This window comes from Dendronephthya gigantea, unplaced genomic scaffold (genome assembly GCF_004324835.1).
Source record: "Dendronephthya gigantea isolate DGI-Jeju-01 unplaced genomic scaffold, DenGig_1.0 000133F, whole genome shotgun sequence".
Taxonomy (NCBI): domain Eukaryota; kingdom Metazoa; phylum Cnidaria; class Anthozoa; order Malacalcyonacea; family Nephtheidae; genus Dendronephthya; species Dendronephthya gigantea.
In genome coordinates, this window is record NW_021163143.1 from 511,920 (window position 1) to 529,074 (window position 17,155).

Here is a 17,155-nt window from a genome sequence, read left to right on the forward strand (position 1 = left end):
GCATCATGCATGCTCAGTCAGTCTTTCTCATTAATTTATCAGAAACGGCTTTCCCTATTGCCTTAACACACAAAATCAAAAATATATACACATATTGAGAGACTCTTCTTTTTTTGACACTTTATGGTGGGTTTAATTATCTTTGAATCAGACAAACAGGAATCTTAAAGCTTGACTCTTTGAAGTAGTTTTTTTAACTAAATTAATCGACAGAAAAACCGCATAAAGTTAAATAGGGAAACGAAAGCGTAGGAAAATCAAAAGTGCTTCAAGATCTCTAGTATTATATTGCTGCGATATTCCCTTCTAGAGAGTCAGTTATGTAAATGGAATGAAATAAAAATAGAAAGATGATTCCAGTAAGAAAACGAGATAGGTCGCGGTATACAACGCACAGTTTCAACCACCCCGCGTCCAGCAAATTGAGTGTAATGCAAGCACGGGGTTTTAATTAGATTGAAAAAATTTAGACATTCCTAGACGCTTTTTTTATGTTGGTGGTTACCAAGTATAGGATTTCTTTACCAGGTCATTTATAGTCAAGTATTTTTCTGGAATAAGATTACAGTTTGTGGGAGTTGACATCACCACCCATGTAGTCTTGGAAATCACGAGATTATCGAAATAACGATTCCTTTTATAAAACCTAATCACCTAATGATTGACGATAAGAGTTGGCTTGACGTTTTTATTATTGTCATTCCTTGCATAGCTCAAATAGAACAAAGACTTGAAGATATTTTTGTCGTTATCTCCATGTGAAGTATCTTTATTAATAAACAATTCCGGCAGACGCGCACTCTCAATGTCAGAATAGACGACGTGATGCTTGCATGTTAAAGCAAGTTGAAAGTTATAGTTTTAAGTACTATAAGATACCTTCGTTAGCGGTTGTATCTCGAAGAAAATACTTGTTTTGAAAGTCAACAAGGTAGGTTTATACGGTTTGTGAAAAAGTGAAACAACAACATCCACCTCAATTACTACATAATTTAATGTTGTTAAACGTTAATTTTGGGGTGGATGTGCGCGACCAAGGTTGCGGAAGCGAAGGATACTTGACCGTAACTACGTAATTCATAGGGGGGGGGCGAGGCTTCAGATTCTCACCCACCTCACTTTGTTGCATGACGGGTCATAAAAACAGGTGCTTTGTCGCTCTGTATTTTCAAACTCTGTGAAAATATTGATTTGCTACGCATAATTAAAAATGCTTCAGCTTATTTTGAAGAAGCATCTAGCGCATTAAGACAGCACATTTTACTACATTTTGGCTGTTAAAACAAAGACAAAGAGAAAAAAGTTGTCATGGCAACAATTGCCATTAGTAGCGAGGCTGCTTCTGAAAAAATGCGTGCACACGTAATTCTTGTGACATTTTCAATGTGCCTTTGTTTTACCTCACCCATCCTGAAAGAGAAAAAGTAAGAAATGAAAAAGTGAAAGATGCATTCACATTCAATCCCTACCCTAACGTCCGTAAATCCACACTTAACAAGTGACACAAATTTTATTTCTTTCTGATCATTGAGAAAGTCAATGCCTCAGTCAACGACAAGAGTAAAACTAAAACATTCAACATCAAAACCCTCAGCCAAGTGAAAATACTGGAATAGTTTCAAGATGACTGAGAGATCCCACTCAATGTGTTTGAGTCACAGACGCTATGGCTTTTAAATACACGAAGACGTAGTTAGGTTTACACGCTGAGTTTTAGTATCAAAAAGAAATATCAAAAGTTTGAAAGAAATAAATTACTTTTATTTCTAAGTGAATTAACGAAGATATCAAGCGGTAGGGTTCGCACCGGATTTCTGGCTGTCTTGGAAGATATTGTTGAAATTCCGGCACGTTTTATTGTGTAAAATCCTGATTACATCAAAAAACAATATCGTTTTGATATTTACACACAAGTACTTCCAAATCTTTACTCTTTGTTCAAACCCACAGAATAGTCAGAATGAAAGATAATAAAGAGCATTGGTAGTATATATAACGTAAGATTGATGTAGAACATTTCATCAAGTGCATTCGATCACTTCGTTTATTAATCAACGTGGCCACGGGTAAAATGTTGTTCAGGGGAATTTTGTGTTTTCTTTTGGTAAATTTGGTATCGTCGAATCTACAAGAAAGGTTGGTTGGAACAAATGATTTAAACCATGAAATATTCGATCAAGAAACAGGTGAAAAAAGTCCTCGATATTTCTCGTGGTACCATCATGTAAATCGACGTTATCAACGCTGTACTGGTGAGTAAAGGAAATGCAGTCAAACTTACTTACTATAGTTAGCACATGCATCCTAGCTTAAAAATTTTGGATTACCTAGGATAACCCAGAGAGAAATGTTTCAAATATGATCATGACTGCATGCTGCATGATACAAACGATTTATTAAAAATACAAGGACTTATTCTCGCTTTGGACCGTTTCTTGAGGCTTGTCATTATATAAAAAAACCTTGTGTTAAAAATGACAAGTGTTTTCTTCTATAGCTATATCTCAAATTCTGAGATTGAAAATTCTAAGTGTATTCATGATGCTGAGAGTTTAAAACTCGATGTACCGGTGCATGCATGTACTATGATACCCGATATTGTCAATACGTACTGTCGGCGTTGTCGCTGCATTACTGTCATTGTCTGTCATTCACCGTCATCCACTGTCATTGACATTGTTAAATCGCAGCATTAATTATATTTTAATCGCTCAAAACTTGTATAAAAGTCCGATTTATAGCAGTAATTTCCGTAGTATTAAATAACGACCGGCGTTTCCTGTCTGCTAAGTCACTATAAAGATTATTTGAAGTCGTTCATTTACTCGCACGCTACAATATACTAAGTTGCAATATACTCATACTGTCTATTGTCACTCCCCACTTCATTAATGCCACGGGAATGATAATTTATTCCGATACCGGCAAATACAACAGCCTGGTAGATACTAGATCTAGAAGAACCGTGGGAAAGAAAAATAATTGGTTACCATAACTTACGATAAGTACACACACATTTAAATATTTCTCTTACATATGATAATCTGAAGTTGAAAGACAAGGATATATGGGGCTAAGGCGTATTTTAAATATAGAATGCAAATTATTGCCACAATCATGCCTAAATGAATGCTCCTTCTTTGATTGTAAAAATATGCAAAATGACAGTTCACTCTAAAGAACTTTTTTGTCCATGTTTCGTCATGATTATGACATTTTCATTAACAGAGAGAACATGACTAATAATTTTTAAAATATTGATAGCACATTTCACAAAAACAAAGATCTAACATACTTCATCTGTAACGCAGCAACTTTAGAGAGTTGTTTTCATCAGCCATCTTTTGCTTTGCTCCTTTTTAAAATTCAATACTCGCTTGAAAGCGGAAACATCTGACTGGGTAACACCTCTTCCCCATGTTGGTTATAGAAAACTGGGTAGTTTACAGTCTCGTGCATGCATTATTATATGTGTTAATTATTCACAATCATTGTTTCTGTTTGGGTTTCAGATGTTGTGTTTCATCAGCATACCTATAATTTTGTTGTTGTGAATGGTAGAACATTTGGCACGATAGGCAAAGTACGAGCTAGTTCAAAATCTGGCAAACCAATCACCTACAAGCTGCTTTCATATCATCCTTATGTGAAGATTGGCAAAAATGATGGTTCGATTGAAATAAACTACAAAAATTCTCCACGATATTCTCCCAACCGAAGTCAAGTGACGACATTTCGAGTTTCTGCAAGTACAGCATTAAAAAACAAGCAATGTAGATCACCTTCCTGTAGATGTCAATCAAACACTTGGGTTCGTATTATTGCGCTGCGTCTTTATTATGGTGACAAAATTATTCAATCACTTCGGAGGAGGTTTTCCTCATTACTGAAAACTAATCGCTTATCACGAAATATCTCACCTGAAAGCCTTTATCAAGTTGTTCGTTGGATATCGCCAAAAGTGAATGCACTTTCCACGAAGATTTCCTCAGCACAAGCAAGATTAGACAATGCATGTGCTAAAGTCGCTTGGGCAATCAAGTCTCATTTCAAAAGTAAGTATTTATGCATGTAGCTAAAATTCTATACAACGTATAACAGCAATATGATGTGATACTTGACCATATTTCCTGTGGTCCTTTCAATCAATGATTCCATCTTGGTTAACAGGGCATAACAGCTTGCACTTCAAGCATAGTTAACTCTATTATTGAGTGAACGTAAGCAATGACGTAGGCAAGATTATAGAGCAAAAGCCCAAGGATGCATATTTGCATACCCAAGTTCATCCGCTCTAAAGAGTTGCACTTGCGACGTGTAAGCCCGTTTTAAAACGTACAGTTGCGAATATCCCGCATTTATTTTATTTTCAGGACGTTTTCCGTCGGTGGTGGTCAGCGCCTCAGTAAAACATTTACTCTCCCCAATGACGATACGAAAATTACTCTTTGTATCCAGATGTCCAAAAAGAAAAATTGATCATACATTTTGCAGAATACATGCAAAATATCGCTCCATAGATGGCACGTGTAACAATATCAAGAGTCCTCATTATGGGTCGTCTTCTAGTGCATTTACCCGGGTGCTTCCTGCAAAATATTACGATCCTGATGGCATGAAAGATCCTCTGGGATCCCCTGATCTACCTAATGCACCTCTTGTTCCCCATCCTCTCGAGGTTACGAAACAGTTTGTCATCATTCAAAGACACTCGTTACCTGGAAAAGAGATTCATTCACACTTTCTTATGCAGTGGGGACAATTTTTGGATCATGATTTCACCCTCGCTCCCGAAAGTGAAGGTGCTGACAAATGTCGTCGGGTAAGGTACGTACCAATGATGAACAAAAAATTTCTTAGCAGCGAAGATTTCAAAATATGTTAAGGTGCGACAAGATCTTTGGAATTATTTCCAGCAAAGTTCCAGGAATTCCTCCTGTTCACCGTGTAATCACGTGATCATATATTCTCTTCATCATGACATCAGGGCGAAGATTACTGACTTATTCATTCTTTGATATTCTCTTCTTTAGTTGCCATCAAAAATCAAAAGCATTTGAACCGCCTTGTTTCCCAATTCTTCCTCATAAGTCGTCCAATTGCCTGCACTTCACGAGGACTGCTGCTGTGTGTGACCCTTATCAGATGAAGTTGGGAAGAAGAGAACAAATGAATGCAAATACAGCTTTCATAGATGGCTCACAAATATATGGGTCAACTTTAAAATTAGCAAATAACTTGAGAGATTTTTCTCGTAAGTACTTAAAAAGTTATTTCTATCTAAGTCATCATCCAAAGTATTAAGGCAGCCGGGATTTAGTCAGACACGCTGAAGTCGGTCTTCATGCATGCATGAGTAGTGTTTTAAGACTTCGGTTCGAGCCGCTATCAAGTACTAGGATATCATTCTAGAGTTATAACGTAGATAGTGTTCGACCATCAGAAATTCGGCTAAAATAGCAGTTAGATTTACCATGACACTGTAAGAACTTGCACTATGCGTGGCCAACCTCTTGTATTAGATTGTGTGACCTTTAACAAAATCATGTTTTTACAACTGTTTTTACAGCCAACAGAGGATTACTAAAAGTACGTCATTCTTCACACGGTGACATGATGCCACTGGATACTTCAGAATTAATGTTTCCGAATGATCTGTGCCGAATGACTGGTGGTTGTTTCTTAGCTGGAGATACCAGATCAAGTGAACAAGTGGCATTGGCTTCAATTCATACATTGTTTGTTAGAGAGCACAACCGTATCGCAAAGAAATTGATTCAAATTAACCCTCATTGGACAGGAGACACTATTTACGAAGAGACAAGAAAGATTGTTGGGGGAATCTTACAAAAGATCACTTTCGAAGATTACCTGCCTGAATTATTTGGTCATAATGCTTTACCGCGATATTCTGGATACAAATACTGGATTAATCCTGGGATTATTAATTCAGTGGCGGCGGCTGCATATAGATTTGGACACAGCACCATTCGACCATCTTTCGATATTCTGGACGAAAATCATCGGAAGGTAGGGGCACCGATACCCCTCAAACACATGTTTTTCAACAACACTTATATCAACAGGCACGGAATTGATCATTTGTTGCTTGGTCTGTGCACGTTTGAAGCAGAAAAGGTCGACCGCAGTTTTTCTGCTGGAATTATGAATCACTTATTTGAGCGTGATCACTCACCGGGACTGAACTTGATTGCTTTGAATATTCAGCGAGGGAGAGATCATGGTCTGCCTGGATACAATGATTTTAGGAGATATTGTGGACTATCCGACGCCCGAACATTCAAAGATACCATAAAAGAAATCTCGCCAGAAAACAGGAAGATTTTTCAGCAACGTTATACAAAGATGATCCAACAATTGCAGATTTGTTTGTGGCAGGAATAGCTGAACGTCCTTTGCCAGGTTCGATACTTGGTCCCACGTTCACTTGTCTTATTAAGGAACAGTTTGCTCGTCTTAGAGATGGAGATCGCTTCTTTTACCGAAGAGGAAAAGTATTTACAAGATCTCAACTTCAAGAAATAAAAAAGAGTTCGTTAAGTCGTGTACTTTGTGATAACCTGAAAGGTGGTAAAAAACTGACTGTACAAAAGAATACGTTCCGTGCAATCAACAATGATGTTCAGCGATTACCTTGCAGCAGTATTCCTAAGATTGACCTCAATCACTGGAAAGGTAAGACAAAACTGATATTCATTGAAAAGCAAGTTTTTAACAATGGAGTCTTGTATAAAATATAATTATATAGATAATAGGATAACACTGCCATTTTCAATTTTTAGAAGTAACCGCCTGATGTTACTGGCCGCACTCAATACAAGATACCATGCATAAAACGACGTCCACCGTAGACAATTATATGCATGTATAGTTATATCAATATAAAATAATTTGTAATCAGTGGTACTTTCCAACAAATTTTCTTCGGTCGTTAAATCTTACCAGTCGTAGGACGGCTCCACTGCTTCGTTTAAGTGAAGTTATTCTTCCAGTATTACTATCATAAATGGAAATGTATTCCTATCAAGCTAGTGTATGGCAACTCGAGTTTCAAAAGCGTTATACTTGGACCGTAACTGAACAAAGAGAAGACACCAACGAAGTTTCGCTTTCAGATAACGAAAACACGCCAACGAAACGTTTTCCCTTTCGTGTTTCGCGAAATTAGGCTACAATACTACCGTTTATAAACACAAGATGAGCGACTACGTCAAAATTTATAAATATTGTTTGATAGCTACAAATTTACAGCCTGTAATTCATGTTATTTTAATGACAACATTAACTGTTTTCATATGTTCACCTTACTGCGTTTTTAACCCATACACCCAGAAGAGAAGTCGTACCTAAAAAAATTTGCCAGAATGAAGCTATATAAAAGTGCTAATTTACTCATTCTCATAAACTCGCGACAGATTCTAGGATCCCGCATACAAGGAATGGTCGCGGGAAGATCTACAGGAACACTTTATATATTTTGTATTATAGAAGCAGCTGTCTCGTCCTGTGTACGTGAAGTACACATGCGTCGTATACATGTAAACAGGCCATTGCTACCAAATGGAAATCTTCATTGCAGGTCTTTTCTAAAACACGCAACTTGCATTTCACAAGATTCCAATATTAAACAATTATTCCCAGTTAGCTGAGTTCAAATCCAGCACCAGATTCAATGGAATATAATAATCTTTGCCGCATTGTCTCCAGGTCAGGATATTCGGGCAACTTGAGTAAGTTCACACACGTGCTTGCTGATGGAAGTCTGTCTTCACTTCCAGCGGTGTGTATCGTGAATGGCGGATAAAGATCCTGGAACGAGCAGATATAAATATTTTAATATGGGACAAATCTTATCCATCCACACGCGTCACACGGTTTACTATAGAATGTAGAATGCATGTGAAAATTATATAGGCAATATTAGAAACATTTGTACACATTTGATGAAATCAAGACTAGACTAAGCCTATGCTGCATGAGTTTTCTTTATCAGGAAAAACAGGATTTACTGAGACAAGGATTTCTGATGAAATTGAAATGTTTTCATTGTAGGTTAAAAAATATAGTATTCTCTAAACGTTTTCGGTTTTGCTGTAATTCATGTTTCTGTTCTTTCATTGACTGTATAATCAGTAAAACTAAAATACTGTAGTTTATATAAACAAGCTTAAAAAGTCAACACATAAAAAATTATAAAAAATCAAACCTGATTTTACATAGACAACATTGCCCAAAATGTACAGCCTTTTTCAAAACAGAGCACACAATATATATTTTTCATCAAATCATCGTGGAAAGAAACGCGCCTAGCTGTGGGGATTGCAGACGGCAAAGCGCGATGCATGTAAAGTCGCGATGTTGCCGCCAATTGAAAGAAACCGACTGGAAATCCGCCATTTTATATTTTATGATTACTTTAAGCACAGTCACTATGCTTTGAGTAATTTGTTTAATAAAATTTTTAGGTCTTTCTGGCAGCCTTTGTATATTTAGTGAGATGGCAAAATTCGTAAAAACCTGTCCATCTTTGAAGCATTATTAGTTTTCTAGTCTACGTGATTCTACTAGTGCGAGTTATAGACGGAATTAATGATAAACGGATTGCATACTAGGTATCCCGCGTATGTAGATCAAGAGTAATCGAACTATGTTGGCCAAAGCTGCCTTAATACTGAAGAATTCCCAAAACAAACCTTAAAGCCAAGAAGAGGAGGTCGTGAACAACTTGTGACAAACTTCAAAAGTTGACGCATTTGATCATCGTTAAACTGTGACACAATTGACCAAAAATATTTCATACAAATGTGGTCCTCGCTAAAACCACCTACAAAGGTTATAAAAGAAGACAATATTTAAAAATTGATTTTTGTTAACGACATTTGATGAGTTGGCGGTATAAATTTGAGCGTACCTGAATATGAAGTATGGCTTTTTAGGTCTTCGATATCTATGGGAACTTGCGCACCAGAGATCAACATCTGAGATAAAAGAGAATATGGAAAGATGTGAAAAATCAGAAAGAACATACCATGAACAAAATGGAATATGAATATGAAAATTGGGGTCAAAAATAAGTTAACCCAACCTAATTTAAATTATCAATTGTAGAATGTTTGTATGACATATGTATAGACTGAAAAGGCAATTATTGTACTAAACAAACAAGTCAGACTCTGTACAGCACAATGTATAGTTTACCTGCAGTTCATTAGGATCAAACATACGAAGCCAAGAGATATCAATCACAGTTGATAGTCCTGATCGAAATGCGTTGCAATGGGGACGAATCTGTTTAAATAAAAGATTATGATGTTCAAAAATACAATTGAACCGCGGCCTGAATGCGTACGACCCGCTGTCTTTCTACACACCTGTCTATTTAATTTGTAGTCAGCCATAAGATGGATGTATTCAATTCTGTTTTGGTTGGTTACAACGATATCTCGACCTCCGGGTTTTAATTCAACCACCTTTCATCGATACATTAAGAATAGGTTACAAAAATCTAGTCAATGTGAGATTACCGCAGTAATACGATCACTAACTTGTTGTATTTTAAAAATAACACGTCAAGAACTGTTCTATACCGTGGATAAAAAATTCACTTTATTTGGGCTTCCATGCAATGCAATATATTTTTCATGCATAAATAGGCAATATATTATTTTTAGCAACTGAGAAGTCCATTACTTCGTGTATTTCTGAACGTTACGTTACCCAGGCTATGTCATTGTAGGATTGCTATTTTACGAACCCTACTATTAAACAGAAACTTAGTTGTACCTCTGAATGGCCCAGGTTGTCATTAATTACAGTAAAATTCAAATCAAGATCCTCAACATCAGGACAATCTTTCAAATACAGTAAATTCCTTAAGAAAAACATCGATGTTTTCTGAAATATCACTTTGCTTTGATGATGACAAGATGATGAATTGGTAGATACTAAAATTATTTCTAACGAACCTGTACATCTCCGGATCCAAAGATTCTAGATGATTTATATCAACATCTGCATTGGTTTGACTTAGTACCTTGCAAAGGAAGAAGCTGGCAAACGGTAATTCAACCAGCATGTTTTCATATATCGCCTGAAATAAATATAAAACAATTACACTTTAAATGCGCTTTATTTATTAATGTGAATCAGCAAAAATGATAGTGAAATGTTAGTTTGAAAAAGTCATCGCTACACATCACTAACAATTTTTAATATTTATACCTTTCCGAGCATCTTTCCAAGGAAATAATAATGCGCGAAAACATTTTGATCAACAAGATGTCCCTTCAAACAGAACAGAATAGAAATGATTTGGTATTAACACACAACTAAATGCCACATATATATTTCACATTCTTGCTAATAAACGTCATTACCTGTGGATTAGGATAAAGTAATTCATTTCTAGTAGACGAGAAAAATCCAATATTTTGATCAAACCCAGCCTTTAGACACTCATTCAAGAACTCTCTAGAATCATGAAAGCGATAAACATATATCAAATACGAACGTAGCATATTCCTTATTAAATCTAGAGTTATTAAAACATGCATTACGATTAGGGTGTGCACTCTATTTAAGCGATCTGAATTAATAATGCCCTGGTCATCTCTTACAAGCAATCCTGTGGTTGGGTTATTTGCAAGTTGTACTGCGCACAGCAGGTATGACGCACAGCTGAAAATGGTTGAAATATGGACAACTGTACCTGAAAAGACCTCCGCCATCAACACCAGCTTCTTCTAACCCTTGTAAGTTGATTAGTTTAACATGAATCCTCTGCTTGAGATCTGAATTAAAATACAAAACGCATTCCCGGTTATTTCAACAGTTGTTTTAGTTTAGAAGCGATACAAATTAAAAGTAGTTGACAAGTGAATGTTCGTACCTTGATCACCTGATAGTTCATCAAAAGCATCTCGATATAATGTCTCTCTTCTTATTCGTACTTCTGGACCCATTAAGAAACCATGCAGATTTCCAGCATGTCTGACCTTATCTTCATTTAGAATTCTTTGAAATAACTGTTTTAAAAGCAAAATAGACTGATCTAAACCAGACATTAGAGGAAACAAAACCAGTGGAAAAATCTCAGCTTTTCGAGAGAATAATCTCTCTACACTGAAAGTTTGTTAACTTGCTTTATAGACATATGTACATGGTACAGTTTTGTTAGCAATAAAAAAAATTTTTAGTTCAATTGTAAGGAAACATAAATGTGTTTTGTTCAAAACCTTTTGTTCATATACTACAATTATCAAACCAAAAATCTAGTCTGTATCAGGATAGTTCTACTCAGTGAATGTTGGAGAGTTTTGACTTTATAAACTCGTAATGACTCAATGGTACCTTGACACGATCGACAAAGGGAACAACAAAAGGAATATGCTCTAAAATGGCGACATGAAGAAAGGTTTTTCCAGGCGTTCCATGTAAGTAGTCTGACGGGTTCACAGTTCCTATACAAAACAAAATATCAATTTTTTTTTCTGATTTAAGATAAAATTTCAAAATAATTGTCCAAACCTTTTTCTTGAAAAAATATTTCCAGATCAATCTGCATATAGAGTGAAATGAAAAAATTAAATTACTGTTCTGAAATGTGGCATACTTCACGTGTGCTCTACAATAATGTTTGTACTTTTGCATCTCAGCTGCACAAAAGACTAAGAACGACTTTAAAGATTAAACGAGATGTCTGAATCTTATTACATACCAACTCAACTTGAAGATCTACTTTTGACGAGAGCCAATGATCAATAGGACAATAATGTAACCTTGTGTCACGTGAATGTAACTGTTTGATCACGCGGGTCATCGCCTTGAGATATTAGAGAAAATATTGGATTACATGCATGTGACTGCATGGAAGAGTCTACCACAAATACAGTTTCCTAGCTACATCATGCACATCTCATCATGCACATCTAATTTGTATACGCGAAACGTATGCCGTAATGCGCACAAAATGTTTTGACACGACAGAGAATGACCCACCTCTAAGACATTATTCCATTTATCTTTACTGTACATCTCATTTTCGCGAAGTGATTCACCGAGGCGAACTTTAGCAATTTTAGATCTGAGATTATAATTAGGTACAGTGGTTGTCCTGATTTCATGGTTCATTATTTCAATAACACCAAGCGTTGTATCGCACAGCATTCTACCCATTTCAGATAGTTGTTCAAAACTAAATGGAATCTTGGCTCCTACACAAGAGAGGTTTTATACAATTACATCTCGGTTTTACGTTGTGTCTCTGATAAACTCATTACTATAATATATTAAAATAGTAAGAGAAATTATAACGTTGCGAGGAATCATAATACACAACCCCATTAACAATGAAGAGAAACCCTGATTTTTGTCTCCACTAAATAGATGATCATATATTGAAAATAGTTCGTGTAATTATTTTTTTGTAGTGCGATAAGCCAACTAGCAATGAAAAAAAAACATGAGAATAATTGCAGGAAACTGACCTGAATCGTGTGAACGAAAATCAATATCGTGCAGTGAAAAGAGAAGATTTCCCAGCAGAAAACAGAAGACAGCCAGGAGTGGAGCTATGCATTCTGCTTCCCAGTTTCTTAGATTGCTACCATGGTTCACCATTTGAAGCAATGATAAACGTTTCCTAACAAAAATACCAGCACAAGAATGAGATATACTGTGAGATCCACAGTATTGAAAGAACGTAGATTATCCTTACGAGACAGAATAGACACCTTTTTTATAGATATGAGGGTACAACGACACATTTGTAAACTATGAAAGTAAGGGCTTTGATATTATTGCCATAGTAACCACACTATACAAAGGACTTTAAGAGAAATCTTAGTAATACCCTACCCAATACTCGATTGTATCGAAACATGATTTATTATGTTCCACAACTTTGTAAAGAAAGTGCGATTAGACGACAGCGTCAATAAAATTCTATACAAAAGTAGAAAGATCACGCATTTACCAACAATATACATAAATTGTAGTACCCTATGTATTCAAACATCATTGGTGTACAGTAGTTACTTGCTATCATAACTAAACCTTCATGTCAAGATCTAAGAAACTTTTGCTATAAATAAAAGAAAATACAAACCTGGATTTATGAATATGACATTTTCGTTCAAAAATCAAACTGTTAACAATAAGAGTAAGCAGCCTGATGCAATCCTCGCTAAACTTTACGTCAGCTTGTGATCTAGATGAGGAAGATTTAAGATATGACAGTGACTTCTCGAGCCTCCTGTACCTAGAGAAGCCAGTTGTTTTAGGTTGTGTTGTCGTACTCCGGCTTTCCGAGCGCCATAGACAAATATTACCTAGCCGTGCAGTGTTATCTTTCCTTTAAAACCGTGCTATTGGGATAAGAAGAACGACTTACTCACCTCGAATCAAACGTGTCTAACAATAACTTTACATGACGTTTCTCGTTCAACATTTCAAAACAATCTTCAATCACCTCATCGTCGTCTTTTTCGTCCAAATCCTGAAAAGAAGGACAATGCATTCATTAATGTTATCTGTTGGTCATCATATTATCAGTGGTTTAACGAAATAAACACCATCATGATTCTTGTCACTTAAGATCCTGATATGAACTAGAAACAAAATACTGCCAGAACCTGTTGCATTTGAGAAGAGGTTGATGCTTCATCATCCGAATCCTCAATTTCTTCTTCTTTTTCGCTTCTTTCCACTGAAACAAGGAGTCGAACAATTAGATTCCGTGACACACTGCATCATATCTTGCACTGCATCATATCTTGCACTGTACGGGAGAGGCACGACTGCACAAAACTCTACTACAGGTGACTCAAACCTAACTCATACTGCATGTTTTTTAATTTTGAAGCAGTTGAAAGGAAATAACCTGAACTTAACAAATAGGATTATTATAATCGAGAGCCGACGACGCTAATTTAAAAGTAAGAATACCTTTAGGAGGGAGTTTTCGTAACAGTTTCAAAATCGTTTCCAGATAAAGTGGAATGTCTGATGTTTCTACAGTTTCTACAACAAAATAAAGCTTTTATTAAACATCCAGTAACACGGAACTCTTTCAACTGAATACCTTTACTCTCATGCACTGTACCTATGTTTGATTGAGCTAACTTCAAAATGCAGTAGAGTAGGGAAACACTGGACGTAAATTGAGTATTTTGTAAGCATTGGAGAAGATCTTTGAATGGAAAATCTCCCTGATCCTGAAGTTTTGGTAGCAGATAATTCTTCACTTGATTTGATAGTTTTGGAACAAAGACCGCCTCCGCAAATGAAGATAAGAGCTTGAATCTAGAACGAAAAATGCACGTTTTGTTCACACAATAACAGACTTCAAGACAGTGACGTGGTTTCCACTGATGGTACATATTTCTGAAACGTCAAATAACAGTTCTTAACCTCTGGTATTCCTGGGATGAAGTACATAATTGTCGTAGTGGTTTCGTGAGGAGATCAACAAGGCTGTCAGCTAAAGGAGTAGATGAGCCATACTCTATGGATGATGGCACACGTTCCTCCAAAACGTAGCGTAAATGGCTGAAATAATCTAAGGTTAAATAAAATCAGTTTGCTTAATAGTAAAATAAATATTATAACTATGAGATGCAAGCACTAGAAACATGTATGCACTAGAAAAGAATATGATTTGTACAAGTTTTTACCATTCTCAGCCAAACACAAGAAAATTGTGGTTGCATATTCTTCATTATAGATGCCTCGGCTCATCTCAGAATACCATGCTGGTGATGTAAAAGACTCCAGAATACGTAACGGAATTGCAAAAGATCCCTTTTTTGTTTTAATCGGTTCCCTTAAAATGCTGAAAAAATCAATAAAATGTTCTTGTAACCAAGGTCATAAGGTAACTTACACTCACAACTAGTAACTGCATTCACTGAGCCTTGATTTCAAAATGATCCTCACTGGAATCTGTCAGACCTCTAGGAATTGTACTGTAACCTACAACCTGCATATGACTGCACATTGGATTACAGAACAAAATAATAAATTATAAGTACATTACCTGGAACAAAGGCATAAAAATTTCTTAATCTGAAAGGTCCAACGTCTGTGATCATTAATTTTTATCCTTTTGTTATTCTTCAGTAAAAACTGGGATGTGCTTATCTACATTAAAATATAACATTCAAATTAATTCATAAAATGGTTGATATGGACTTTCTATAGGCAATGTGCCTAAAGTATCTCTTGTAATAAAATATAAGTTGTAAATTCAATGTCAGCTACAATTCTGTCAATATTTTTAACAAATTACTGAGCTTTTATGAGGCAACATGTTTGCAGGTATTACTGCACTAGTGCACTTATTACCAGTCGTTCTGTATCTTGATGTCTGGAGTAGAAATAAAGTAAGCAGCTAAGCAGCAAATGAATATTGTCAATGTGTGGGTGTTCGCTTCCTTCAAGTTGTGCCAAAATCTCATCAAACTCTTTTCTTCGGGCATCACACTAAGGAATAAATAGTTTTATAAGAAATAGTTCTATAAGAAATAGTTTTTCATTATGATGACTATTCAAGAATAATAAACTCTTTGGACGTACATCACTCAATAAAGTTCAATATTTTTGCAAATCCTAGCTGAGAAATAGTAACAATAAAAAAATAATCAGTTGGCAAATCAATTCTCTTACCTCTTGTTTTCGAATCCAATTTCCTCGAAAAAATGCTTGAATTTTCAACGCACTATAATTCCGTCTTCTATTTTCCTAAAACGACAGATTGGGTCCCATCAGTTTGAAAAAAATATCTAGTTTGAAGCAACAAAGTTGTGTTTCACAGCTCAATTACTAAAAAAATTATATTTAGATTCTTTATTATACCTCGCGTCTTTCCCTTTCAGTTTGATTTCTATGAATCAAAGATGATCTTTTCTCCTATAAGATTAATTCCTTGGTCACTATTAATTAATGATTGAATGTTTAACAGCAGCAGGCAGATTGATAACCCAAGTATCTGGTTATATTCTGTTACGACCAGCCTATTAAAAGTGCATGTGAACATGCTAGTTTGTACAGTATATGTGAATTTTGTTGGATAATATACACTGTTCAGACTTTTGTCTCAATCTGTTTAGTTCATATTCATGTAAACTAAATTAGTTTGTATATCATCTCATGGCAACAAATTATCTGGTATCCTGCCTGATAATAATTTATAATAACATATGGCTTGATATAGGATTGTACCATTTTACAACTTGCACATTGTATACAACAAACACTGGAAAATTACCTCAGTCAGCTCAGACTTTTTTAAACAGTTTGAAATTCTAAACTATATCGCATTTCCTCTCAGAAGCAGCAACCTCAATCGCATTTTATTTTCAAATTCTTCCTCTCTCCAGAATAATTCTTCTGTACGTTTTCTATTTGACTATTTCCTACCTTTTTACTGGCTCCGCGAAGAGAAACCTTGGGTTTTGATTTATATTCCCCACCAAACATATTTTCATACTTTGTCTTAATATGCTAACCATGTGCACTAACAACTTGAAATGAAACTCGAGTGACTAAAATAAGGAACACAAACAATGTGAAACATGACTTGCAAATTTTTATTCTTAATTTTGATTTTGACAAATAAAGAAATTAAGAAAATGTTATGAAACGATCCGCAATACTTCACGTAAGGCATAGTATAATGTTCACATTGTTACAAAATATAATAAATAAGATCTCTGTTGATTTCAAAGGTAAATATTCCTAAGAACGATTTAATTAAGAACGATTTACACGCAGAAACGAAAGGCAATATTTTTATGTGAAAGTGCACATCGAGCTAGAACTAGCTGGCTTTCCTGCCCTTGTGTCTTGTGACTGCCTTACCACCTGTCTTTGTCAATCATGAAGATGCTAATTAAATGACATGCCTTTTTTGAAACAATTCGTCCATTTCGTCTTTTTTACTGGCTAATTAGTTGAAGATACACTGTCACAAAATTTCTGTTATCGTTCATTCAAAAAACCTGACTGTGTCCCTGCTATATCAGCTTTTTGTCCTTGCAACCCAGGCCATGTACTACCTTTCTTAACATCAAAATCTCAGGCGTTACAACTTAGTCGTCTTAAAACTATACAATCTCTCGCTTTCCAATATTTATTC

At 35.6% G+C, this 17,155-nt stretch overlaps 2 protein-coding genes across 2 annotated transcripts; one reads left to right on the forward strand and one right to left on the reverse strand.

Annotated features, from left to right (window-relative positions):
• Positions 1–903: 903 nt before the first annotated feature.
• LOC114536279 (lactoperoxidase-like) lies at positions 904–7,189 on the forward strand. The gene is made up of 7 exons (XM_028557613.1): positions 904–931; positions 3,513–4,055; positions 4,374–4,827; positions 5,034–5,254; positions 5,570–6,355; positions 6,400–6,696; positions 7,050–7,189. The coding sequence occupies exons 3-7, from the start codon at positions 4,427–4,429 to the stop codon at positions 7,187–7,189; spliced, it is 1,845 nt and encodes a 614-aa protein (XP_028413414.1). The 5' UTR covers positions 904–931; positions 3,513–4,055; positions 4,374–4,426.
• On the reverse strand, positions 6,820–16,632 carry LOC114536287 (ubiquitin-protein ligase E3C-like). Its single transcript, XM_028557620.1, has 29 exons — positions 16,438–16,632; positions 15,874–15,927; positions 15,685–15,759; positions 15,364–15,501; positions 15,056–15,159; positions 14,694–14,851; positions 14,431–14,578; positions 14,123–14,322; positions 13,966–14,040; positions 13,653–13,726; positions 13,416–13,516; positions 13,127–13,228; positions 12,877–12,963; positions 12,507–12,661; positions 12,019–12,233; positions 11,738–11,842; positions 11,548–11,578; positions 11,371–11,480; positions 10,910–11,045; positions 10,730–10,811; positions 10,398–10,491; positions 10,243–10,305; positions 9,987–10,111; positions 9,805–9,892; positions 9,393–9,491; positions 9,220–9,309; positions 8,933–8,999; positions 8,715–8,845; positions 6,820–7,830 (listed from the first exon to the last, which is right to left on the reverse strand). Exons 1-29 carry the CDS (start codon positions 16,495–16,497, stop codon positions 7,663–7,665), a joined length of 3,135 nt encoding a protein of 1,044 aa, XP_028413421.1. The 5' UTR covers positions 16,498–16,632; the 3' UTR covers positions 6,820–7,662.
• Positions 16,633–17,155: the final 523 nt, after the last annotated feature.

Excerpts from the sequence above, each read along its gene's own strand:
- LOC114536279 (XM_028557613.1), top strand. The coding sequence starts at position 4,427 with ATGACGATACGAAAATTACTCTTTGTATCCAGATGTCCAAAAAGAAAA. Across the intron at positions 5,255-5,569 it reads TAACTTGAGAGATTTTTCTC|CCAACAGAGGATTACTAAAA; the intron begins GTAAGTACTTAA and ends CTGTTTTTACAG. Across the intron at positions 6,356-6,399 it reads CAGGAAGATTTTTCAGCAAC|GAATAGCTGAACGTCCTTTG; the intron begins GTTATACAAAGA and ends TGTTTGTGGCAG.
- LOC114536287 (XM_028557620.1), bottom strand. The coding sequence starts at position 16,497 with ATGTTTGGTGGGGAATATAAATCAAAACCCAAGGTTTCTCTTCGCGGA. Across the intron at positions 11,843-12,018 it reads AATGGAATAATGTCTTAGAG|GCGATGACCCGCGTGATCAA; the intron begins GTGGGTCATTCT and ends TAATATCTCAAG. Across the intron at positions 11,481-11,547 it reads AATATTTTTTCAAGAAAAAG|GAACTGTGAACCCGTCAGAC; the intron begins GTTTGGACAATT and ends TGTTTTGTATAG.